The 25,853-nt window shown below is 41.5% G+C and overlaps 1 protein-coding gene across 1 annotated transcript in view; it reads left to right on the forward strand.

Moving 5' to 3' along the window:
- SORCS3 (sortilin related VPS10 domain containing receptor 3) overlaps nucleotides 1–25,853 on the forward strand; it is a 213,052-nt gene that overhangs the window by 178,412 nt on the left and 8,787 nt on the right. The window contains exons 12-20 of the mRNA XM_053451030.1: nucleotides 1,953–2,029; nucleotides 2,481–2,572; nucleotides 6,085–6,192; nucleotides 12,294–12,411; nucleotides 13,670–13,800; nucleotides 14,836–14,949; nucleotides 15,522–15,693; nucleotides 20,027–20,213; nucleotides 23,406–23,539. Of these exons, the coding sequence (XP_053307005.1) occupies nucleotides 1,953–2,029; nucleotides 2,481–2,572; nucleotides 6,085–6,192; nucleotides 12,294–12,411; nucleotides 13,670–13,800; nucleotides 14,836–14,949; nucleotides 15,522–15,693; nucleotides 20,027–20,213; nucleotides 23,406–23,539 (1,133 nt within the window). The remainder of the gene's footprint in view (nucleotides 1–1,952; nucleotides 2,030–2,480; nucleotides 2,573–6,084; nucleotides 6,193–12,293; nucleotides 12,412–13,669; nucleotides 13,801–14,835; nucleotides 14,950–15,521; nucleotides 15,694–20,026; nucleotides 20,214–23,405; nucleotides 23,540–25,853) is intronic.

Raw genomic sequence — 25,853 nt, forward strand, 5'->3', positions numbered from 1 at the left:
GGCAAGGCGGCGGAAGGAACATTGTGTGGAACGAGGCAGGGGGCCTGTCTTTAGGCGAGTACCGGGCCCCAAGATTTCTGATGGCGGCCCTGCATTTGCCTGTTACCTTACAGAGCTTGGATTACATTACATCGACGTCTAAACATGAGTCCTGCGCCAGTTATACAGCAAAACAAATTTAAACAGGAGGCAGCTACAGTAACTGGAATTATTTCACTGGAAATATATAGAAAACTGCTGAATTGTTTAAAAGTAAGTTAGCGGGGAATGTGTACTCTGTATTGATTACTGAGAGGTGGCAGGTTCATTGTAAATGATAGTAAAGATGAACATTATTGATTTTGGCTACAAATTTGTTCTAAACAAGTATTTCTGCAGAGAAACGTTGCGCGCATCACATTGATTAAAACTTGAGTTATTTATAGTGGATTAATAAGAACCGATATCAACGTAATTCTTTACATCTCTGTCTCCAAGATGAAGTGGCTGAGGGCTTGAGAACGGTAGAGAGCCGGATGAAAATTAAAATCTGGGTATTAAATCTGATTTTAAGTGATTGTTTATGTATTTTGTCCATTTTTTTAGGTTTTGATGGGTTTTGGTTCAGTATAAGAAGTCATTTTGTATTCTGAGACCATTAATAGGAAGGTGAAGTAGGGTACTCTCAAACTCTATTGACTCTGATAATGAAGAGCAGGGACGGGGTAAAGCAGGTGCAGTGGGTATATGGCACCCAGGAGTGGTTACGAGGCTCCAATGGGGTCATAGGAGTGCAATCTACATTCCATGGAAGGTCAGGGAGTAAGGGCGTTAGGGTGAATGTGTGTGTTATTGTATGGTGTTGGGGAGTATGTGTATGTATAAGTATATGGTGTTAGAGTAAGTGTATATGCATAGGATTATTAGTGTATGAGAGTGTGTGTGTGTATGGTGTTAGCATGTGTGTGTATAAGTGTATGGTTTTAGTATATGTGTGTTACTGCATGGTGTTAGAGTGTCAGTGTAGGGTGTTAGATTGAGTGTGTGTGTCAGCATATGATGTTAGAGTGTTTGGTGAGTGTATGATGTTAGAGTGTTTGTGTTACTTTATGTTGTCCTTTAGTCCAGGTGTAAAAACCTGACACTCTTATGCCACATGCTGACACACACGCTCAATCTAACACCATACACAGACACTCTAACACCATGCAGTAACACACATATACTAGAACCATACACTTATACACACACATGCTAACACCATACACACACACTCATATGCACTAATAATATAATATAATGTAATGCGTTCAGGGCTGGCCATTGGGCATATGGGGGAAATGGCCAGTGGCTGACAGCTCCCTCATACCATTATTATATTACTGTTTGTGTGGTCAGTCCTTTAGTGAGTGGCCACCTGCTGGATAAATGGGGCTGCGTCCTGCAGAAATATCTGTAGTAAGGGCTGCAGATCTCCGACAGGTGGCTATTGGCTACAGGAATGTCGTTTATCGGCTTCTGGGATGATTTTTGCCCCCAGTACATTCCTGCACATTAATGTGATTCGTGTAACTTTCCAATAGACTTCTTCAGAATAAATTTGTCGTTGAGGAATGCAAGACTTGTCAGGAGATAAAGGTATTCTGAATGAAGACACCTGTATTCAAGCAGGGATTCCAGCTGTGATATAGCAAGGAGAAATGTACCATTTGGGATTCTCAAATATCAATAGATCACAATAAAATATGAACGAGTTGGCTTCATACTTTGTGACCCTGAAACCGTGATATTTGGGGCAAAAACCCTGAGATACAGGGGTAAACCTAGACAGATTCCAAGTGCGAGTATCAGAAAATATAAGAACATTTCTTAGCATTAGAGAATACAGGTACCCCCCATATTAGATTGTACCTTGAACCACGTGCCCCCCCAAAGTCCCCCCCCCCATTGTAAATCATGCACTGTTTTTGTAGGTAACGTGGGTCCTGAGCTCTCGGCGACTGACACCAATATGTTTATCTCCTCCGATGGTGGAAACACCTGGAAAATTGTAAGTCGTTTTGCTTTTTGGTTCTTACCACATTAACGTTCTTTGAAAAACGTATGCAATTATTTATTTTTTTTACCTATTTCTTGAGGATCGAATCCTTTACTGTATTGGCATGTGCTACCTCCAACAGAAGTCTGTTCCTTATATCAACTACCCTTTCAGAATCCCCCTTTCGGTCTTCTACCCTCTAGCTTTAAACGCCCTGTGGTTTTGGCGCTGCCATTTTTTTAACTTAAGAATTGGAGTAAAAGCTTTTTTAAGGGTTCACTCAATTATTGCTGGTTGTGCAAACTCAGCCAACCCCGAGGCGTCCCCACGAGATGACCGTTCGAGACGCTGACCCATTAAGGTCATAATTATTTTCTTTGCAGATTGCAGACAGCGAGGAGTTCTTGTTCTTGCAGATTTTTTGTCATCGTCTCTTTCTTTCTCTCCTGTTTACATGCGGCAGATTTTTGAAGAAGAATTCAACGTCTGGTTCCTAGACTGGGGTGGAGCGCTGGTGGCAATGAAACACACATCTCTGCCCGTTCGACATTTGTGGTAAGTTCCTTACTCCTAAAACTCGGGATCAAAGCGTTATCCACCCTATTGCTCATCTGGAGTTTTCCCGTATCAAGGAGACAAAAAAAATAATAACAAAAATAAAAATTCTGCTGCTATGGCAACAGAGTGCCCATCAGCACCTGCTCTTTGTTTCATGTTACTATCTTGGATCATTAAGAAGGGTTTGGGATTTTGAATGATTACTGAATTATTTCTAGCCATGGTTTCTGACCTTTTTTTTGGGTGGGGGGTTCCAATTTCAGTTGTAAAAGAAGAGAAGATAAGGTAGAATCGGTAGTTCTACCTGCACCATTTAACGATTTCGTTGACGTTGGGACCAAAAATATTGAAGCTAAAAATATATTTTTGGTTGGGATCCAAAAAAGCAAATTACTCCTAAAATGCAGTAGTTTTGTTTTTTCTCTCTCTCTGTAAAAAAACTGTATTTTTTTATAAGTATGTAGATGATAGATAGATAGATAGATAGATAGATAGATAGATAGATAGATAGATAGATAGATAGATAGATAGATAGATATAGTAGACAGATGATAGATAGATAGATAGATAGATAGATAGATAGATAGATAGATAGATAGATAGATAGATATAGAGAGATGAAAGATAGATAGATAATAAAGATATAGATAGAAAGATAGATAGATGATAGATAGATGAATACAGAGAGAGCGAGAGAGAGAGAAAAAGATAGATAGACAGATAGACAGATAGAGAGATGAAAGATAGACAGATAGAGAGATAGATAATAAAGATATATATATAGATAGATGATAGTATAATTAAGAGTAGAGCAATTTACAAAGTGATGGAGCCGTTCAAGTTTATTATTTCTTCTATTCTTAGTCCGGTTCGGAAAGACTAACCGTAACGCGCTCCCGTCTCATTTTTCTCCGCACTTCCCTTGATGCGGGATAAACTGCAATCTTTTTTTTTCTGTGTAATATACCCCATTAGATGCTTACAAACAAAGCTTCCTCTCCGAGAACCGAAATCCAAACGGCTCCTTCTGGGATACGGGGGGGAACGCGCGTTCGAGACGGAGCCATCTTCGTCTTATCGCTTTCCTGCAGCAGTCTATTGACACATTGTAACAAAGGACAGCAAATATTGTAGCCGCTATTAGCTCCTCGCCTCGGGCAACATCACCTCCCGAGAGGGACAACACGGTATTGAGTGGAAGTCCTCCAAGCTTCAGGAAATCACAAATCTTATCTTCCCCTTCCCCTGTATAATGCAAGCAATTTACTGAGAAGTGACAGGCAATAAATAACTTTTTTTTTAAATGTATCGTGACTTACGGGACTCAGCATCTCTAGCGACAGGTTGCGGGAGGTTCACGGTCTGGGGTAAAAACATTGTAATAAGAAGCAAGAGTCACGATACGAAGCAACAAAAGCCACCAAACTTATTCATGGCCCGATATTCCATAGATTAACCCCTTAAGGACAATGGGCGGTCCCAAAACCCATTGAAAACAATGCAATGCTTTGTCATTAAGGGGTTAATATACATTGCTGGCACGGCTGCCTATTGGCGATGATGCTTCCTGGCCATTACTATAACTAATTTAATCAGTCTGCTCTGCCTGTTGCTTGAACTGGTCAATGAAGGTAAGCGATTTGGAGATATTTTGTTTAAACGTTCACCTCGTGAAAGCAGAGATCTGTTGGGCAAACGTTTGATCCGCTTCCTGCCCTAAAGTTCTCCGGCTTCTCCTCTCCCCACCCTTAATGGCTGCTGAATCAGCGACTTAATGGGGCAGAGACGTTAGAAGGTACAAATCTCCATCAACGTATCAGTCTGATCCGGCCCAAGAGAGCAGGCGAGAGCCGAAGGGCGAGGAAAAGGGAAAGAAGCAACAAACCCCAGGGGTGCGTTTCACCTTCATGGCCGCCGCCAGTGGGGTCTCATTGCTATCCCTCCAGCCACAAGAGAGCAAGGAGGTCCATGTCTGGACTCACCCCAAGGTGAGTCAAGACGTTGTCCTTCTTGCTCTCTTGTGCTTAAAAAGGTACAAACTGGAGCCTACTGCTGAGGACCATGGATAACAGTAATTATTAGTATTATTTTTATATAATTAGGTTTCTTCTTCATGTTCTTGGTTTCTGTCCACCCCCCGTCCTTGGCCGTTTTGCCATCAATCACTTTTTTTCTACCCCGCTGCTATTTTCACCCATCCCAATTCCGCCTCTTTACTTCTTCGCCTTCACCCGCTCTAATCCTATTACTCACACTCATCTGCCCCATTCTCGCCTACCTCCATGCTACTGCCTCCTTGCTTTGCCTTTATTATCCCCTTTCTTCTTCCCGCACCTTTATTCCACCCCAAGCGTTGGTCTATAGAAGAGGATATATGAAAATGATGTCTCAATAAACGAGGCCTGGGAATTGTTTTCAGCTTTCACAACAAAAAGGATCGCATCAATACTGAAACGTTCGGGTGCTGAAAGCTGCTTCCCGGAAGGTTATCATTTCAGAATCGATACACTTTTTGTGCCTGCGTTGCTTCGGTTTGATAGACAAACTTAACACTACTATTTACAAAAGACACACAGAGTTGGCGGGAAATGATTGTAACTCCGTGTCATTATATGGACGGTGACATCAAAGCGATGCGGTCCCTGATAATAACCTCGGTCTCAAATAATACAACGGCTAAACTGTAGGTCCTTCTAAATGGTTAGGGCAACAAAAATGTTTAAGTACGTACATGTGTCTGTGTGTGTGTGTGTGTCTCTGTGTGTCTGTGTGTGTCTCTGTGTGTGTGTCTCTGTATGTGTCCGTATGTGTCTGTGTGTGTCTGTGTGTGATGTGTTTGTGTGTTTGTCTGTGTGTGTGTGTCTGTGTGTGTGTCTGTGTGTGTTGGTCTGCGTGTGATGTGTGTCTCTGTGTGTGTCTGTGTGTATGTGTGTGTCTGTCTGTGTGTGTCTGTGTGTATGTGTGTGTCTCTGTATGTATGTGTGTCTGTGTGTCTCTGTATGTGTGTGTCTCTGTATGTATGTGTGTCTGTGTCTGTGTGTGTCTCTGTGTGTCTATGTGTGTTGGTCTGTGTGTGTGTATGTGTGTGTGTCTCTCTGTGTGTGTATGTGTGTCTCTGTGTGTATGTGTGTGTGTGTGTGTGTCTCTGTATGTATGTGTGTGTGTCTGTGTGTCTCTGTGTGTTGGTCTGTGTGTGATGTGTGTGTCTGTGTGTGTTGGTCTGTGTGATGTGTGTGTCTGTGTGTGTTGGTCTGTGTGTGTTGTGTGTGTCTGTGTGTATGTGTGTGTTTGTGTGAGTTGGTCTGTGTGTGATGTGTGTGTTTGTTTGTGTGTGCGCGCAGTAAATTGTTTCTCTTTAAGTATTGTATTCTGGAATAAGGTCAGCTCTAATAGCCCTGTTTTTGATTATTTTTGATTATTTTTGATTTTCACTCGAATTGTCATTTTTGGTATATTTTCCTATGTAGGATTATGAAAGGTAATTTGTTTGGATTTTTGTCGTTTCTCAGGCTGAGTTTTGACGAAGGTCGATCTTGGAGTAAATACGGATTTACAACTTCCCCTCTGTTTGTGGACGGCGCGTTGGTGGAGCCTGGATTGGAGAATCACATAATGACGTAATTATACAAAAATGCTTCCTACCCCTCCTCCCCTCATCTCTCATACGATGCCCCCCCCTATCCACCTCCTGATGCCCCTCTATTTCTCTCCTTGATGCCCCTCTCTTTGCTTCCTTTAACGCTAACACTAAAGCTATCAGGCTATTTATAAAAATAAATAATAATAATAATTAATTACAAACCTCTTCTTTTGCAAATGTCTTGTTTAAATCTTTCCTGCTCCATTCTCTTCACATTTTGCTCTGAGATAATATATTTCTCGCGCATGGTGCCATTTCCCGGTAATGCGTTTCTCCAGCCCCTCTGGCATCAAAGGATTTGAGTAGAAAATGAAATTCTAACTTACACCGAGTTCATCAAATTCATTCTCATTTCCAAAAAAACATCTAGTTATGTGGCTGTCTGAGAAGAATGGATTAAGGGGATATTGTTTGGCACATAGTTCATTAGCCAGGTGCAGCTTGGAGAAAAGAAGAGAGAAAGAAGCATTCAAATACATAAAGGGGTTAATAAAGCACAGAAGGAACGTTTATTTCAAAGAGATTAGAACAAGAGACCGGAATCTTCCACTGGAGGGTCACTTTTACTTTATTGAGAGAGTAGTAGATAAGTGTAACAGCCTCCCAGAAGAAGTGGTAGAGGGTAATACAGTGAGGGTATTAAGACGAGACCGACGACTCAAAATGGGTCTGATCTGCCGGCAAATTCTATGTCTCTATGCGCATAAACATTATAGAGATTATGGAGGAAACAACATGTTAACCAAATTAGGATTGTAATTGTGACACTCAATGGGTTAATATTATTTTATGATCGAAAGCTTTTGGCAGTTACTCGAATTTAACCATTTACCCGAAGTGAGAGTTTATAAATCGCAACGTGTTCAAAATGGGGCAAAAATGTCTAGTATTTATACCGTTTAATGTATAAAGCCGTTCCCTGCTGTTTCTATACACATTATCGGGGCTTTTAGGGCTGTAGAACCCTGCGATCCCCTCATACCCAGCAAACATTCTGACCTCCTAGAAAAGAGGGGCATCAGGGGAGGAAAGAGGGGCATCAAGGGAGGAGAGAGGGGCACCAAGGGAGGAGATAGAGGGGGCATCAGGGGAGGAAAGAGGGGCATCAAGGGAGGAGAGAGAGGGCATCAGGGGAGGAAAGAGGGGCATCAGGGATTTGAGGCCCAAAGAGGTCCTGTCATTTCTTATGAGGGATACTTGGGATGTATGCATACTGTACAGTCATAGTAAGAAGGTAATTAGATTTGTTACATATATATATATATATATATATATATATATATATATATATATTAGACACTCCCCTTTTCTATATAATATACTTGCAGCTCTTAACTTCCTGTTTGGAGGGTCTGTTCTCCCCTATTGTTAAGTTGCTGATTGTTGCTGATTGGTTCATCCGTAGAAAAAGGGGGGAGAACTTCAGAGGAGGAAATGTTTCGGATCATGCCGGCTGCTGTTCCGTTCTGCCGGAGACGCGCTTGCAGGTTCAGGAATCGTTTTCATAAAACTGCTCGGTTATGTTACTTCTATTTACCCACAAACTGTCCCCAAAATCTATTTCCAAATATATCGAACGTATTTTCAGATAAACAAACAGGATTCCCGCTGACAGCAGTTCAAGGTTCTGATTTTTTTTTAGTGCATCAATATGCATTTCCCGAAATAACCAACCACTTTCCTGAAGTCTTGAGCGAGAGCGGAAATTTTGCTACAAGTCAATAAATAAATGTAAAAAATCAAGAAAAAAAAACGATTTCCAGGCGTAAAATGTAAAATTCAGTATTTTTGCCAACTTTATACAGCAGAAATTGTTCTATTTCACTCAAAGTAGGCGGAGCCAGAAACGTCCTTGTTTTCCATGAGTGACCCCAAACTTTTGGACAGTAGCGTGTGTATATATATATATATATTTATATATACATATATATATTTCTAAAAATCTGTTTTGCTTGATTAAATTAAATTATTATTAAATAAAAAAATTACTGAAATTATTGAATGCCCCCCCCCCATTATGGTGGCTCCTTTAAGCCGTCCGGACGACCATTGAGACGTTTTTAATTACCATTAATATTGAAACATTTTCCATAAATAATTGACGACGGGGGGCAGCCGGTCACTCTGTACGTTATTCGCAAGGTATTGTGCGTCTCGGAAATTAATGAAAAGTTTAATTATAGCTGAGTTGCGACTGACCTTTTTCAGAATCGCTTTATCATAAATCTGCCGGCGCGTCAGGTCTCTGCGGGCTTCCTATTAATTAACCGCCCACCCCCCGTTAATGACAGATAGCAATAATAATAAAAAGTGAGTGGTGCGAAGGCGATGCCCCGCTGCTGTCAGATACCCCGCGCTTCCTTCGCGAGGTTTTACATTGTCTGCCTTTGTTGATTGCAGAAAAGCTTCAGTTTCAGAGATGATTTGGCACTAGCCGGACTGGCACGCAGATCGCTAGCTTGTAAGCAGGAGACCCCCGTGGCGGCAACCCAGCAGCTTCGTTCTTTATTTAAAAGCTTAGAAACAGAGAATCTGCCGGCAGATCGGCCCCATTCGGCCCCCGTCTAGTCACCCGTTTCTCCTGCTGTAAAGACTCAAACCTTAATCAGTCGTTGGTCTCGTCTTAGATTCAGGAGCCGTATGCCGTTCCCATACATGTTTAAATTCCCTCGCTGTATCAACCTCTACCACTTCTGCCGGGAGGCTGTTCCACTTATCTACTACTATTTCAGTAAAGTATGTGTCTGTTAATCCCCTCTAATATCTCAAAATAGCAGCATGCATACAAATGCATGTTACATGTTTATTAATAAATAGAAAATATACAAAAGAATTATTCAACAATATTATTATACATTATAAATCCAAATAAAATAAACAGCAACATAATAATAATAATAATAATAATAATAATAATAATAATAATAATAATAATAATAATAATAAATAAAAATGTTTAATAAAATAATATATATTTTTTTACATTTCATTTATTATTTTTTTGCTGGTATTGTCCCTTTTATATGGTAAATCTACACCGATCCCAGCTTTGGCCGTAAATGGCAGATGAACAGATTAGATGGGTTATTACCCCTATCCAAAGTCAAAGCACTGTATTCACTACCGCACAAAAATATAAAAGGTTTTCCGTTATTTTAAATACATGCAATTTTTTGTTAGATTATGGCTGCTTCTTGTGTTATCGAAATAGCTCTTACCCCTCGTACCCCTTTTTATGCAAACATCTTGACCTCGACGTGCACCCCCTCGTTTAATTCACACGGTAACATGCAGTGCCTATTGTTTATATACCCGTTACAGACGGTATCTATCGGGGTGGAATCAGCATGCGCCGTGCGTTCCGTAGGATGCATCTGTAATGCTAATGTATCTATTTTCATTTCTGGAAAGCGTTTGGCTAATTATCATCACGGCTCATGCATCTTAATGAATTATATTATTCATGGTGCCGATCGCTCTTGGAAGCCTGTCACCGGTAAGAGGGGATTTTGACATTTACTCATCAGGAAGGCGCTAGATGGATTCCATTAGACATTCTCACTCTTGTGCACTTGTCTGGATGACATCATATAATAAAAAAAAAAAAAAATCCACTAAAATTCTAATAAATAGCAAAAAAACTAATATTCCTTCCAGAAAAAGTTATATTGTGTTATTTAATTGCTCAAAATATCAATTAAAAAATATAAAAGTATAAAATATATCAAAGTCAGAGCCAATAAAAAATGAGTGGAAATGGGAATTTCTAAGGATAAAAAATTAGTGAAAATGAAAAAAAAAAAATCGCCAATGTATATATTTGATAAAAATATAATTTTGCTTGTAGAGGGCAAAAAAAAAAAAAAATTGGTAAGCAAGTGGGCTTAAAGCGACACTCCAGCCGCCATATGCAATTCCATGCTTATGGTAGCCAGGTGGTCTCTCAGAGTGTGGTCCCCGTTGCAAGTGCATGGGGGGGGATTCTGCAGGGGGACCTAATATGCTTTTGCCTGCTACTTGGCTTGCAGGACATGCGGTTGTTCCGAATACATTGCCTGCAGCGTGCGCCCCCTGCTGGTCGGATTCAGTGCTACGTCCTGTAGTGAACGTGCAGAAAGTACTCCCATTGACTTCAATCAGAGCACTTTCCTGCCAACGGCGCAAAAAAATAAATGGGACCACAGCGGGTTGTGCTGCAGCTAAGCAATTTTATTGTTTTTTTTTTTTTTCCAGTATCTTGTATTTTTATTTCATTTGTTATGTATTTTGGGTGAAATAAAAAAAAAATATGGAAGAAGCCTAATTTTCCATGGAAATTACAAAAATAAAAGTTTTAAAAAACCAAAACATAAATGCAATCCCTGCTCTTAATTAGCAAATTCGCTGAAATACGATCGATACCCGGTCTGCCATATCCATATTGACAACTGAGTAGTTAGTCCTTGATTTTTTCCTGAAGTTGTCCTTTGTTTACCAACGTACACATTTATCTGTGGTTGTCATAGTAATTCTAGAAAAGATTGACCTTCTTCCGTATTAGAATGCTACATTATTTAGGCACAGAGCAGGCGACCATTCTTTGTAGGAGTCAGGTGATTATTCCGCATTGAATCGCTCTTTCTCGGAGACCCAGTACAACGGGAGAAGCTAATGAGATACTTTGCACCGCTATGGATCAACAAAACATTGAGTTGACATCAGAATGAATCATTATGCTCAGAAATGGAATCTTGTCCTCAGAATACTTAGAAATAGTCAGTATTTGATACATTTCTCCCGTGATAACTCATTTTCAAGGTATACGGCCCTCATATGCCAATTATCTCTAAATGTAACAATTTATTTGCATAACTGGTCATAATGTCACGAGGGAAACTGTTACAGAGGTCGGTTTTCCCTTTTGCGGTTCCTGACAGCATTTATAATATCCACAGTCCTGGTTTTTATCCGGTCACACCAGCTAAACGACCTGGTTCTTTTAGTGACGGCCTCATTGTGCTTGAAGGAACTTCCTGATGTATAAAATATGATGAAAAATGAGTAAATTCCCCAAATTCAGCAGAAGATTGGGCTGCATGAGTGTCTTTTCTTCATAGGGGGGGAGGAAATACAGTGGCTAATACTTCCTTTATAATTCAGGAAGGCTGAAGGGTATTTCACTACCTTCCCATTGAGCAGTTTAGAAGATGGTGACATTAACCAGGTTCTGATTACAATCCTCTTCACCCAAATGTTTTGAAGAAATCAATGTTTTTTTCTAAAACCAGAATCCCACTCACACTATTTGTAGACCCAACCAATGTGGTCAATCCGGTCCCAAGAAAGTCCAGGAGCCCTATGAACGCCACATAACTTCAAGGTGGGTCTAGGAGAGGAACGAGGTGACGCGTTTAGGAGAAGAAGCAGGGTGAATCACAGCTGCACTCAAATTACTCTGTAAATGCTGAGCGGAAAATGCCAGGGCTTGGCAGAGCGCGTCCGCTCGGCCCTGTCTGACAAGTGATCAAGGCATGAAGAACCTCTGGACCCATCAGAAGTTCTCCAAGGGGTTCATGCACCACATGTTAAGAATTCGTGTTTTGGTGTATGTCTTTAGAGAATAAACCCATCTACATGAGCCAAGCAGTTAATAGCTTTATGTTCAGCTGCATGACGTCCTTGGGTATTACATACCTGCACCTCCCTGGGTTTTTACCCCAATCGGGGCAGATTCTGGGGATTCAGACTGCTGAGACTGCCTGTCAAGCATAATAACATTGTAACACGAGATCCATTGATACAAAGGCAACTTTACTCTAACATCATCAGGATACTTCAAAACCATCTGTGTTGTCCTAATCTCATGGTCTCTGGTTGAATGAACTTCCTCTTGGTTTCTCACCCCAATCTTGGGGTGAAGGGGCAGATTCTCAGGGTCCCGCAGTCTGGAGATGACTCTAGGGTCTGGATTGTCTGGTGCCCTAAACAGATCATTTAAGGAAGGCGAACGAAACCAAAAGTAACAACATCAGAAAAAGATTTGTTAGGAATGCGTATCGATTTTTGCATATAACTTGTTATTTTTTATGTTTTTTACAGAGTTTTTGGACATTTCAGTCTCCTGTCTGAGTGGCAGCTGATAAAAGTGGACTACAGATCGATCTTCAACAGGAAGTGTAATGAAAATGACTTTGAAAGCTGGCATTTGCACAATCAGGTATACATTTTTAGTACGCTGTACATATTAGACCTGTTTACTTTGGATTCGAAAAGATTTTGATTTTAACAAAATTTGTCAATTTCATTAATTTTTGTGAATGTCTGAAAACCAGGAGGGACCCCAAAGAAGCAAATAGAACCGAAGCAGAGAGTTCTGATTTTTTTCCCCGCAGACTTTCACTCACACTTTCACTCATGTTCTCTTACATTCTCTCACTTAAGCTTTCTCACATTCTCCCACACTCTTACACTCCATCTCACACTCTCTTACATTCTCTCTCACACTGTGTCATGCTCAGTATCTTCTCGTCTACTTCAATGCCCCCAACTACTTCTCTGCAGCTCCTCTTCTACTCTTGCTTCTTCTTGTTCTCCTGGTCCAGATTCGTTAACCAGGCCTTACAGATCCCTTGCATAAAAAGGGTGCAGCCTTTGCACAGACCCTCTCCCCCAATTAGGGAGAGTGTGAGAGAGCACGAAAGAGAGTGTATGAAAGTAAGAGTAGCATTCATACCTTCCAACTGTCCCGTTTTCCTCTGGACCTCTTTAAGGCCCTGTGCGACTGCCCCACTTTTGCGGGCAGTGGAGAAAATAGACTGGTTGAGAAGACCCCCCATCTCTCCTGATCGGCCCAGGAAGTTGTAAAATCAACGAAGGTCTGTGCCCTACTAAAGTTTTAAAGAGCCAACCACATGGGTCTTTTTTTCATGGTAGTGTCCCTTTAAATATGGCGCTACGATTATTTTGATTAGACCCTCTCTCCTTTTGCTGACGGCTTTGCCGCTGATGCCCGGCTTCCGGCCGCCTGCACCTTCAGAAAAGATTAGAGAATATCGAGAGTGTTTTCAGAGTCTGATTCACTGATTGTAACGACATCCCGAGTTCTCGACGTTACGCGCCTCCTAATCGCACGCAGAAGTCTAAACAAAGATTACCTGCTCTGTAATTATATCTCAATTAGGTAGAGCGTAGGCGTCCGCGTGACGGATACTCGTTTACCAGTTCGATATTGATTACGCCCACTTTCTTCCCTTTGGGAAATGTTATTACAGGCGACGAGAGATTGCAACAAGAAAATATTAATTTAACCTTTCATGATATAGAGTGAACACCGTAAAGATACATTGTCTGGGAAGAGAACGTCGACGATTATATCATTAAAAGTCACATTAGGAGAGGTTTTTTTCGGTAGAAGGGTTGCTATAGAACTGGTTATTAACAATTTGTTTTGTGTCCTTTATTTCGTGGGTTTTAAGAGGGACTTCTGTGTGATGGGCGAGAGGAAGACCTACAGGAAACGCAGACCCGGCTCCAAGTGTTTACTGGGGAAGGACTACCTCCGGACTATCACAGAGCCGTGCCTCTGCTCGCACTGGGACTTTGAATGGTATGACCAGCATTCGTTCCATCAACACGCGGCCGGATTCATTGTAGCACTGATTCCCATCGCACTGTATCTAAAGCCGGCTCATTGTTGTATACAGGGGCGCGCTAAGCCAGGTTCAGCTGGTGCATTATACCCAGGCGCTCGCTGAGCAAGGGCGCACTCCAGGTTTGATGTGATGCCACAGCCGTGCTGGATATGCCCCAGCAGTATTAGATGTTAAGAGTGTGTAGAAGTGGGTTAGCATATGTTGTTGGCGTGAGTGTGTGTGTTAGTAGATGGTTGTTAGAGTATGTTTGCGTGTTAGAGAGTGTTAACATAAGGTGTTAGTGTGAGCGGGTGTGTGTTAGCGTATGGTGGAAGTGTATGATGTTAGAGGGAGTTTGTGTTAATCTGTGTTGTTAGTATGTGTGGGTGTTAGAGTTTGCATGTTAGTATGTGTGTATGTGTGTGTGTGCGCTACGTGCTGGAGGGAAGGGAACGCAAATAAAATCCTGCATCTAGGCACCGGTAACCTTACGCTCGCCCCTGTTTGTAGAAGCACTTAAGGTACTCCAGCTGTTTGCTAGGAAGGAAAAATGACTGCTCGTGATAACATAATAGAAGTCTACTTTAAAATGCTTGCCACGCATGTGCACAGGGGTCTGAAGAGAAGACAAGGGGGGCAGGGGGGATGCGTTTGGGGGATTTTCCAGAATCCCACCATGGACACCACGAAAAACTTGAAGGGGCCATGCAGCTATCATATGCATTAAAGTACGTATGAGTATGAGTGTCCCTTTAACCCATTTATTAACAGAAGGCGCCAAGATATCAAGGCTTTTTTTTGCAAGTTATAACCCTAATCTTTATACTAAATATCACGTTATTCTTCCTGAACAAAAAGAAAATATTTTTCATGAAACTAACTGTTTTTATTGTTAAGTATTTCACTGATTGAATTTTCTTTTCTATACATTGTTTAGGCATAGGTTGTAGCTCTCTGTACAATGTCCTGTCTGATGGACAGATATAAGTGAGTTTTGCTGTATTTTGCAGTGATTATGGCTACGAGAGACATGGAAAAAACCAATGCACCCCGGCATTTTGGTTTAACCCTTTGTCAACCTCTAGAGATTGCAGCCAGGGCCAGAGCTATTTCAAAAGCAGCGGGTAAGTAAGACACCCCAACATTCCACTCAATGGAGATTTAAAATATAATATCAGGATCCCCGACTTATGTAGAATGCTGTACAGATGTGGCTGGGTCGCCCATTAAAGTGGCAAACACTCAACTTGTCTTTCTCTTTCCAAATTTCCTAGGATAGGCTTTCCGGAGCTCTTCCTCTTTTAGGGGAGTTCTTCGTGGGAGGTAGGGCTAGCGATGCGCAGAGGTGGGACTAGCCATGCATAGGGGCGTGGCTAGTTCCGGACAGCCTTAAATGGGCTGAAAATTGCCGGTTGCAAATTGAGGTGGGCTACCTGGAGCACCCCCTCACATGAGGGCAGGTTTATCTCCAGTTACCCTTTAGTAGTAGGCAGAAGTGGAAGGAACCTGGTGACCAAATACCCAGCCAAGAGACTAAAGAAGCTGTCCCAGGTATACAAATAGAATGATCGTGGTAACTGGACTTTTTTTATCGGTTGCTATGGTGATAAGGCTTTTTTTCACATTTTGCATTCAAACCACTTTTAACATTGATATCATTTAATTAACGTCTGATTTCTTTGCTCGTGTGGTTTAGATATCGCAGGATTGTGTCCAATAACTGCACCGATGGACTGCGGGAACAATATTCGGCCAGACCCCAACAGTGTCAAGGCAAAGCCCCCCAGGGTCTTCAGCTCTCCACTAGCGATGGCAGACTGGGGGTGCAGTACGGCCAAAATGTTACTTTCCTGGTTCAGCTGGAAGAGGTACATTATTATAACATTATTTTTTAATATGCGTTCCTTACACCACTCAAAACATTGACTGACTTTATAGGGAAGCTGCAGCTACAGAGCTGCAGCAGAACAACTCCTCCCTGGTCCGTTTTGCTGCACAGAAACTGATTTCAGCTTTGTTGCCAAAATAAACAAAATTATAGTCATTTGGGTTGCTTTTATTTTTCATATATTTTCCAGATATTCCTTTTAAAGGTCCGAAGGTCATTAGCTATGATCATGATCAGCACAAAATAAGACCCAAAAAAGGCTTTATTGCGCTCAAAAATACTTTCCCACAAAGTTATTTCTCTTGTATGTGAAATGCCTCCGGTTTATTGCGCGAGAGGTATTTTTTCGGAACGCGTCGGGGGTTAACCTCGCCAATAAGTGCGAATCCATCTTCCATGTCTATTTATCTTCGCATTCAGTCTAAAAGGATTTCACAGCAGGTGACGCTCTCTGTTATTTTGCAGAAATGTTGCATTTCTTCCAGTAGAGAATCCTGTTACGAGGGTTTGATCTTTCTCTCTTACGGTATAAGAGGATTGAAGAACACTGATTTCTACAATCTAAACTCTGATTACTTGGAAGCCTTCCCCGGGCATCTGGAAATAGGTGCAAAAAAATGGAGACGATGGGTCCAATGTTCTTGAAATTGCCTTGCTGAAAATGACATGTCGCTTCTCTTTGTTTCAATTTTTTTGGGCCATATTTCGGGTCAGTGTTGCGGATAGTATTTAAAATCCCCCCTGTGATGTCATAAGGATGTGTGGCGTCTTGCGTCCATTAGAATAAAAGGATTCTAGGAATAAAAGAAATAACGAGATCTTCCAGAGAATTCAAACCACAGCGTTCAAGTCTCGGTGGTAGGACGTTGGGGTTGACCAATGCAGAAAAAGTAAAGGAGATTAAAAAAAAGAGGATATTGGGCTTTGTTTTGCCCAGTGATAAAATATAGTGAGTAAGACCCCTATCTTACCTTAGAAAGCCCATTAAGCAATGGGGTTCTTTAAGCCTGGGGGCCCCTAGACACATGGCTGATAAACTGTTGTAGAAATTGAACGACATAGAGGCCACCAGACATCTTTAAATGCATGAAGGTGTATTCTAGACACAAGCAACTATAGGGAGATCTTCACAGAAGCCGACAGGCCAGACGCCTTTACAAAATCACACAGTAGATATAACGATTGATACAAAGAAAAAAAATTAAGGGGGTAGTAGAAGTATTATTAAACACTCATCTACAGACACCAGATAAGCCAGAAGGCTTGTTTTTCCCTCAGAAATCTCATGGTGCTGCCACAACCACAAGGGATTCTGGGTAGTTGCATGCACATAAGGTTAACAATTATCACCTTTTGCCTCTATATCCACTTTATACATGAATCCCTTGAAAGTAATTGCCCGCTGTACAGGACAGCCTTTAAAGAAAGCTCAGGTAAGAGGTACAATAACCAGATCACCCCTCATGGAACGCCCGAGCTTTCTTCTCCCATCTGCTGTAGCAGCAGCTCAGAAATTGTTGCCTACTGTGTGTGTCCGTGTCACTATCGTTTTCGTTAGAAAGGAACGTTCACGCCATGATAGCTGAGCGCCCCCTTTAAATGATCATTTTTTATTTATTTTTTGCCTTTTTCAAATTTAGAAATTGGCAAAACATGTCTCTGACACGAAAAAAAAACAAAAAAAAAAAAAACCCCTCATGGACAGCTTCGTTTGCAATCTCTTTTTACATTTCTGATTTTACCTCAAGAAGGCTCAGGACCCCAGCTTCCTTTATTACTCATCCAAGTCAGAAAGCCGTGTCCAATGGGTCCCTTCCAGCCTTTCATCCTCCAGCCAAGAAAATGCAGCCTGGCTGAAGAGTTACTCAGCCCAGCTTTACCGCAGGTGCCCAGCCAGAAGACATCACTGAAAAGCAGAACACAACAATCCTTTAGAGCACCCTGCTGGTAGCAAGAAGCAGCCACAAACACACAGCACATCCTCTCTACACTTCGTCCTTAACTGGACTCATCAGCATGAGACTGTGATACCAACTTAATGGTTGAGGCTTGGGGTAGCATGAGAAATACTATTATATAAGTTATGGTGAGTAAAGGTGATGGAAAACCCTTCCACTTAAATTTAAGGGGGTAGTAGAAGTTTATTAAACACTCATCTACAGACACCAGAAGGCTTGTTTTTCCCCACAGAAATCTCATGGTGCTGCCACAACTACAAGGAATTCTGGGTAGGCACATGCAAATAAGGTCAACAATTATCACCTTTGTCTACTTTATACATGGATCCCTTGAAAGTAATTGCCCGTTGTACAAGACAGCCTTTAGACAAGAGGTCTGGCTTTTTTTCCCCATCACCTTTACCCGCCATAACTTATGTAAAGAAAAATAATTAAATGCCTTTAAAGAATTATTTTTTTTTGCTTATAAAAGGTAAAAGTTTGAACCTACATAATATTAATATTTGCAATAAGGGTGGATTTCACCACTAATCAGTGCATACTTATTGACCCAACCCTAATGGTTCAGTTCTTCAAAAACCCAGTTAAAGCTGGCTATATTCTATATAAGCCTTACACGCTTATGGTGAATACCTGGGAACTTCCCAGCGTAGGCTACCTGGAGCTCTCTCGCTTCTGAGGGAGCGGCTTCTTCAAGAGGCGGAGATAGTCAGTCAGTGGGCGGGATCTGGGTGTGGAGCAGGCAGGACCAAAATGCCTCTCACCTACCTAAAGAATGAAGAACCCAACAACAACTTTTCCTTACCAATCTTTAAGGAACTGTGCTAGATCTTACTTGTATGTGGCTGCAAGAATGGCTGTTAGGAATTTTCCCATTTTTAGCAAATTCGTTGTTTCTTGTAAACTTACCAAATAGGTGAACACGTATAAAATGCACTTTTTAATGCCATTTTCCCTTGTCAGTCAACTGGAATGTGGATAAATTAAGTAAAAAAGATGAACAAAACGGGATAGCCTGTCATATCATATAGCTGAAAATGTATAGAATGTTCTGTGGCTTTATTCATTAAAGAATGTTTTTTTTTTTTTCTTCTGTTACAAAAATTTCATTTAACAGGGAAATTGGAATTAAATAATTCAAAAAGAGTGTATTAAAAAAAATGCTGATTTTTCAAGGTTTTAAAGAAATGTTATAAATTGATTTCCATATCATTTCAAAAATGGTAATATTTTTTGATTCTTAATAATTCATATCGTGAAGAGCGTTGCAAGTGCCTGTCTCTGCTGAAGAGTTTGTTGTAATAACTAGAGAAAAGTTTGATGAATTAGGTCTCATTTAGACACCGCATGACCTTTAATGGATCCGTCCAACTCGTGGACAAACGATAAGCCTCCTAAACCCTTTTGGCCTTTTGAAACGCGGAATATGACTCAATGTGGGAAATCCAGAGATAAATATTTCTATAAATAACAATTTTATAAAATAACTGGCATGCGCGGGTATCAGAACCAACTCACGCCTTGTAACTGGTCCCAAGCTCCAGGTAACAAGATTTGTTATTAAGTTAATCGACCAGCGTCGCCTATTTGACATGAATGTGTTTTTTTAAAAAAAATTTATTGAATTATTACATTTAATGTATTTATTATTTTATTTATGTATTTGTTTATTTGTATATCCTGTATCACATCTAATTAGTGGGTGGAATTGGACTTGGTATCAACGGAAAGAAAACTTGTTAAAAAAAAAAAAAATTAAATAATAATAATATAAGAAAAACCCCTAAACAATTGAAAAGGAAATTTCTGGAAATAAAAATACTTAATATTACTATATTATACAACATAATATAATTATAATTCATATCGAGAAAATGTTCCTTCCGCTGTTGACTTAATGTGTTGCGTAACCTGGAATCTTCCTCTGTGTCGTTTAATTGGATCCCTTCTGTGGGAGTGGCTTTTAAAGGAGATGGAGCTACCCACATATGAGGGCGGGGTTAGTCACTCAAAGGGTGTGGTTAGATGTTCAGGGGTGGGGCTACCCCCCAGAGTGCAGTACGTGGGTTGGGAGTGGGATGGAAATGCTGCTTCCCTGCCTTGGAAAAGAGGAGTGTGACTTGGAGACCAGCAGAGACTCTGGGTCATCATCTTAAAGGTTTACTCCAGCCCTCATATGTACTTTAATACATGTGAAGAGCGTACCTGGAGACTCCTCGGGTTTCTCAGGGAGAAGCACCGACACTCAAATCCTCTGTTTCGCGGGAGTGGGGTCCTGACACGCCACACTTTCCGATCATACTATGATTTTTTTTTATTATTTTGCACGCCAAACATGTACGCTCTATTCTTCAGGGCGACGTACAAAGAATTAACGTCCAGCTGGATTTCGGAGATGGAAGCGCCGTATCGTATGCTAATTTTAGCAAGATCGAAGAAGGGATAAAACACGCGTATAAACATTCTGGCATATATCAGGTCACCGCGTATGCAGAGAACAATGTCGGTGTTGACAGCGCAGTCCTCTACCTTCATGTGACAAGTAAGTAAATACTGTTTTGTCTGTCCTGATAAAACCAGCAGCTAATGGATTGATAGAATGATGGCAAGTGCATTAAACAGTACTGGGGGTTTTTACTGTATACAGTGCTGGGGGGTTATGCTGAAGAAGAAAAATAGCATTTTCCATTTAAAGTGTGGTCACTCCACAGGGAACAGCTAAACCACATCTTTTGCAGGAATGCAGCAGAACGGGTCTTATCTGCCATTAAATTCTATGTTTCTAGCTTTCTATGTTATTATGAACAATGATGGATCACACCTGATCAAAAAATCTAACAAAATAGGAACATACAATGCAAGCAAAAAAATGAAACCACACCCTCGATGCTGATTTTTTGCTTCATAGTTTCCATTGAACTTTACATAAGTTATGGTTGGTAAAGGTGAAGGAAAACCCTTTTACTTAAAGTTAAGGGGGTAGTAGAAGTATTATTAAACACTCATCTAGAGACACCAGCCGGCTTGTTTTTCCCTCAGAAATCTCATGGTGCTGCCACAGCCACAAGGGATTCTGGGTAGGCGCATGCAAATAAGGTCAACAACTATCACCTTTTGCCTCTATATCCACTTTATACATGGATCCCTTGAAAGTAATTGCCCGCTGTACAGGACAGCCTTTGACAAAATTCGGGTAAGAGGTACAACAGCCAGATCACCGCTCACGGGCAGCTATTTTTTTTTGTTTTGTTATCAAGAGCCCAAATTCATGTTTTTCATACGATAAACTAAATAAAGAAAGAGGTGCTGCAATGACCCAAAACAGTAGAGCTGAGCGCCCAATGTGCGTCTTGCTAGCGCATCCCCTTCCTTCCCACCTAAACAGAGGTTGTGATACCAGCTAAGTACTTGAGGCTTGGGGTAGCACAAGAAATACCATTATATAAGTTATGGTGGGTAAAGGTGATGGAAACCCACTTAAAATTAAGGGGGTAGTAGAAGTATTATTAAACATTCATCTACAGACACCAGACAAGCCAGAAGGTTTGTTTTTCCCTCAGAAATCTCATGGTGCTGCCACAACAACAAGGGATTCTGGGTAGGTGCATGTATAAAGTGGATCTAGAGGCAAAAGGTGATTATTGTTGGCCTTATTTGCATGTGGCTACCCAGAATCCCTTGTGGTTGTGGCAGCACCATGAGATTTCTGAGGGAAAAACAAGCCTTCTGGCTTGCCTGCTGTCTGTTCATTTAACTTTACAAAGATATCACGATGGATTTCTCCACCTCTTACTTTCTCCCGAGCTCTATAGTCCTTTAAGTGTACAAATTTTGCTTATTCAAGGTCCGGCTTTTCTGGTGAGAAGGGGAGTCAGGTAGCTCTTCCGAGCAGTCCCCCTCCTCCAAACGAAGATTTCAGTGGCCCCAACCCTCTTCTTCCAAACGAAGATCCGGCTCTCCTGCAGGCATTGTGGCTGGGCAGGGAAGGAAGAGGTTGCGTATCCTTTGGGAGTGCGACTCCTGAAGGAAACGAAGAAGGGGACCTGGTGCCCACTGTGGCCTTATGGCACTTTAGCACTGGCATTTTTTTTCACAATGAAGCAGGAACTGTGGAGTTTTGAAAAAAAATTGCTTATTCATCACTCTTGAGAATAATCTTGAGAGACTGAGACTGTCTTTAATTTCTCTACAAGCGTCATGTGACATTGCAGAACATCTCGTCGTGTGCGCAAAGTGGCTTTATACATACCAAAAGATCATTCGAGATGATAGTAGACAAGTGGAGAATAATATTAACACATTAGGAGCTATATGCAGCGAAACATTCAAATGCGCATTTTTGGTAATTATAATATCCCTTTAAAACTGCATACAGAATTTAAATTTTTGGGAATTTGAAGAAATCTTAAATTCTGGTTCCTTTTATGAAACGTCTTCCAGCCTCCTGGGATTGAGGGCTTAATTTCACCTATTGGGGGAAAAATATTTCCAAACTGGGTTTAAAAACAAAACACGGCAAATGTTTCAACGTAAAAACCAAAAAAAAAAAAAAAAATGTTGCTTAAAATTCAATTTTAAAAATAGGCGCATGCAAAATAAGTACCTTGTTATGTGACTAATGTTCGAAGCGCGATGAATTCAAAGACGGAGAGCGTTGGCCTTTTCTCCCGCGAAGCGTCCGACTGAAGGTTGAAATGTGCCTTGAAATTTTATAACCATAATAATTCCCTAAAAATCAATCATGTCGGCATTTAACAACCTGTTATTAAAGCTGTTACTGTTCTTGGCTTCACCTTGGACCATTAGCTAACAAAAGGATTCCGTTAGCCGGCGATAGCCAATTCATTTCCTTGGGACTGTTTCATTTTATCAGTAAAATCAAAGTTTACTGCCAGGAAAGCGCGGCCGACATAAGCCCCCAATTCCCAAAACACCCACTTCGGGGCTGAGCGTGGAAGGCAAGAGAAATTATCATCTCAACATCACGGAGGAATTAAAAGCTTTTTGGCTTTCGATGCTGCATGAACCACAGTGGGTGACATGTAAAACAACGTAATTTTAACCCGTTAGCTTCAGAGGGTCTCACGTTGCCAGTAATACATACCTCCCCAGCGACCTGTGTTTTCATTGGACAGTCTCGATATTGGAGCACTGTCCTGCGTAGTTGCCCAACTATCCAATGAAGATGACGGGCTGGTTGGGGAGAGCCTCTGTAGGATTAGTGGAGGTCCGGTGGACTTCCATTTCAGCTCCACCATGGCCATCTCATGACGCTTGGAAGTTGAGCCCCCGCAAGGTGGTTCTTCAAGTAAACCTGGCCCTCCCAGTCTTTGCCCGTACCCCCCATTTGAAGACCTGAGATGTTGGGGAGTAGGAGAACAAGTTTATGGAGACCTTAAACAATATATATCTAAATATAGTATATATTTATATATATGTACCCTCTCTCTGTCCTTGTGGGCAGAGCTGGTCGCCGACTACATGTTGGCCGGCAGTGTCCACGGATCCTTGATAAGGAAAGTTTGCATATTATATTAAAAAAAAAAAGAAAAATTAAAAAAAAGCCTTTTTAAATAGATTCCTCTGATAGGGATTTTTTGGACACTTATCTATTACAAGAGCCTGATTTCATATTCTACTAACAATATTTATATGATACATCGAACAGAAAAACGTGTCGTAAATAATACTTTGGGGTCCTGTCTTATATCTCCTTTTCCGTTCACCCCCCCAGGCCCGGTAGAGCACGTCCATTTGCGGATTCCATTTGTCGCCATCAAAAACAAGGAGCTTAACGTCAGCGCCGTGGTTTGGCCCTCGCGCCCCGGCACACTCACTTACTTTTGGTGGGTCGGAAATAATACCAAGGTACGTTAGATGGCACTTTGGGTTTTTTTTTTGTCTGGGTGAAAACGGGGTTAAATTGTGAAATCCACCCTCTTCTCTACATCGCAAAACCCTTCCGGCACTCAGTGGGTTACTGGCGACGAAGTTAAATGGTTAACAGGATTCTGCCAGGGAACATGCTCTGCGTTCGGCATTCCGTGTACCTTCCAGTACAGGCGTGTGAATTAAACGCTAACGTGTTTTATAGGCCCGTGTCACAGATTGTCACATGATCTACAGCGCTGGATACCAACCCTATAAATCCCGTCTCCCGCGCCGTTTGTTAATTCATAAATTATTCAGGTGTTTTATCCGCCTCTGGCACGCGACCAATCTTCAGGTCAAACTGGGGCGTTCCATTAACTAATAAACCGCTCCGACTGCTGCCGGCCTTTATTTAACCATTAAAACTCTCTAAAGCTCGGCCGTTTAATGCTAACTGTATCCGCAATCTGTGCTACTTTCATACCTCCCAACAGTCCTGGTGGACATGGCACAGTCCTGACCTTTAGGCACTATCTTGTTGTCCCATGTAGCTGCCCTACTGTCTAGTTTTGGTGGCCAATAACGATCGTGGGCCAGCCGTGGAGGTCTTCTGACCGGCCCAGCAAGCTGGAAAATGAATGGAGGTCTGTGCTGCAACAACACAGACCTCCATTGCCCTCCGGCGGGGTGGCTCCCCGGGTAAGATGAACAGGAGGCTACGCCTCTGGCCCTGCCCACTTCTGGCACTGGCCCCACCCCTCCCACCACTTGCCTCACCCCCACTGCACGAGTGCCCCGATTTGGGGGGGTATGTAATATGGGGTAGGAGTAATACTATGGCTTTTAATGCTGTAGCTCTTGAACTGTTTTATTATTTTGTTATTGATTTAACCCTTTGCAAACAGCCATAATTCTTTCTGATTACTATTGCTGTTACAATGTAACATATAATAATAGCGATGAAATAGTAACAGCTAAAGCTTAGCTCTATTGTATAGAATTGAATGGTACTATTTATCGTTGATCATGTCTAGACCGCTTATGCCCCATCCCTAATTACCCTCCAACCCCAACAATTTGAGGGTTCCTAAGGGGGGCTCTTGGAGGTAAGCTTAGAGATGTGGGAGGACGGGGGGCAGGATATTGTATGTGGCTTTATGACCTCACGATAACTATTTATGTAACTGACTTAGATCAGGAACATCAGGGGTGGAAAGAGCGGCATAGAGAGGGACTGGCTTTCCCAAAGTTTGACCCTTGGCTTGTATGAGAACACTTAACTGAAGATTTATTCTTTTGCTGTAGAAACTGGTATCCAAGGTCAGCTGTCATAAACCTCCGTCCGTGATTTAAACTTCAAATGTTTGATATTTAGTTCTCATAATCCAAGCCACGGAAGGTTTAATTCATGCACCTCATTATCCAAGGTCCGGCTCGCCCTCTCTGCATTCTTCGGCTAAATTTTAATGCGTGCTGGACCCAGGCCAGAGAGAATCTGAAATATGGTGACGCTCCAAAAGCGCAGCCGCGGGTGTAAATCAGGCGTCCACACTGTAATTAAAAATAAACTGTCACCCACGAGTACTTTATATTAATTATTAAAGCGGATAAAGGGCCCATACGTTATGTTAACGTTTTTTAAACTGTTCGGCCGCCGCTAAGACATATAAGTCGCAGATGTTTAATTCCATACAAAATAAATAGCTCATTCGGTCCAAGAATCAGGACTGTCCTCCAAAAAACTGGGGCTGTTGGGATGTATGGCAAATGGGATGTTCTAAATCACAAAAGGCAGCGCAAGATTTCCACCCTAAAAACTTCTAAACTATTAAAAACGATTAAAAACAAAACAAATTTTTTTTACATATGGTATCAATCGATCGATTGATTGATTAATTAATTAATTAATTAATTAATTGGGTTCCTATAGATGATTACCCCCAGCTCATATTAGTTTCACTATAGCAGTTTTAACCAGCGCTGACCAGTCTGACAGTCGCCCTTCAGGGTGGGGGGGATTCACTAATTTGCGAGAGAACTTAACATTTTAACTCATTAACTGCCCTTTGTGTTAAAAGGGCCGACCCCAAGTAACTTCCTCCAAGGTCTGTTACTAAAGACGTATAGTTCTCCCTAAAATCAATGATTCTGGTAATCGCTATGATGAATTCAAGAAAATTGGGGGGGGGGCGGTTTCGGGGAAGATTCCAGAACGAATTAAAATAAAGGGCTTTCCTTAGGGAGAAGCTGCAGCTCCCTGCTTCCTACGTAGTCAAACTTTTAGCTCGACGGAATGAAAGGCAGGAAAGCT

Source organism: Spea bombifrons, chromosome 11, assembly GCF_027358695.1.
Source record: "Spea bombifrons isolate aSpeBom1 chromosome 11, aSpeBom1.2.pri, whole genome shotgun sequence".
NCBI classification, from domain to species: Eukaryota; Metazoa; Chordata; class Amphibia; order Anura; family Pelobatidae; genus Spea; species Spea bombifrons.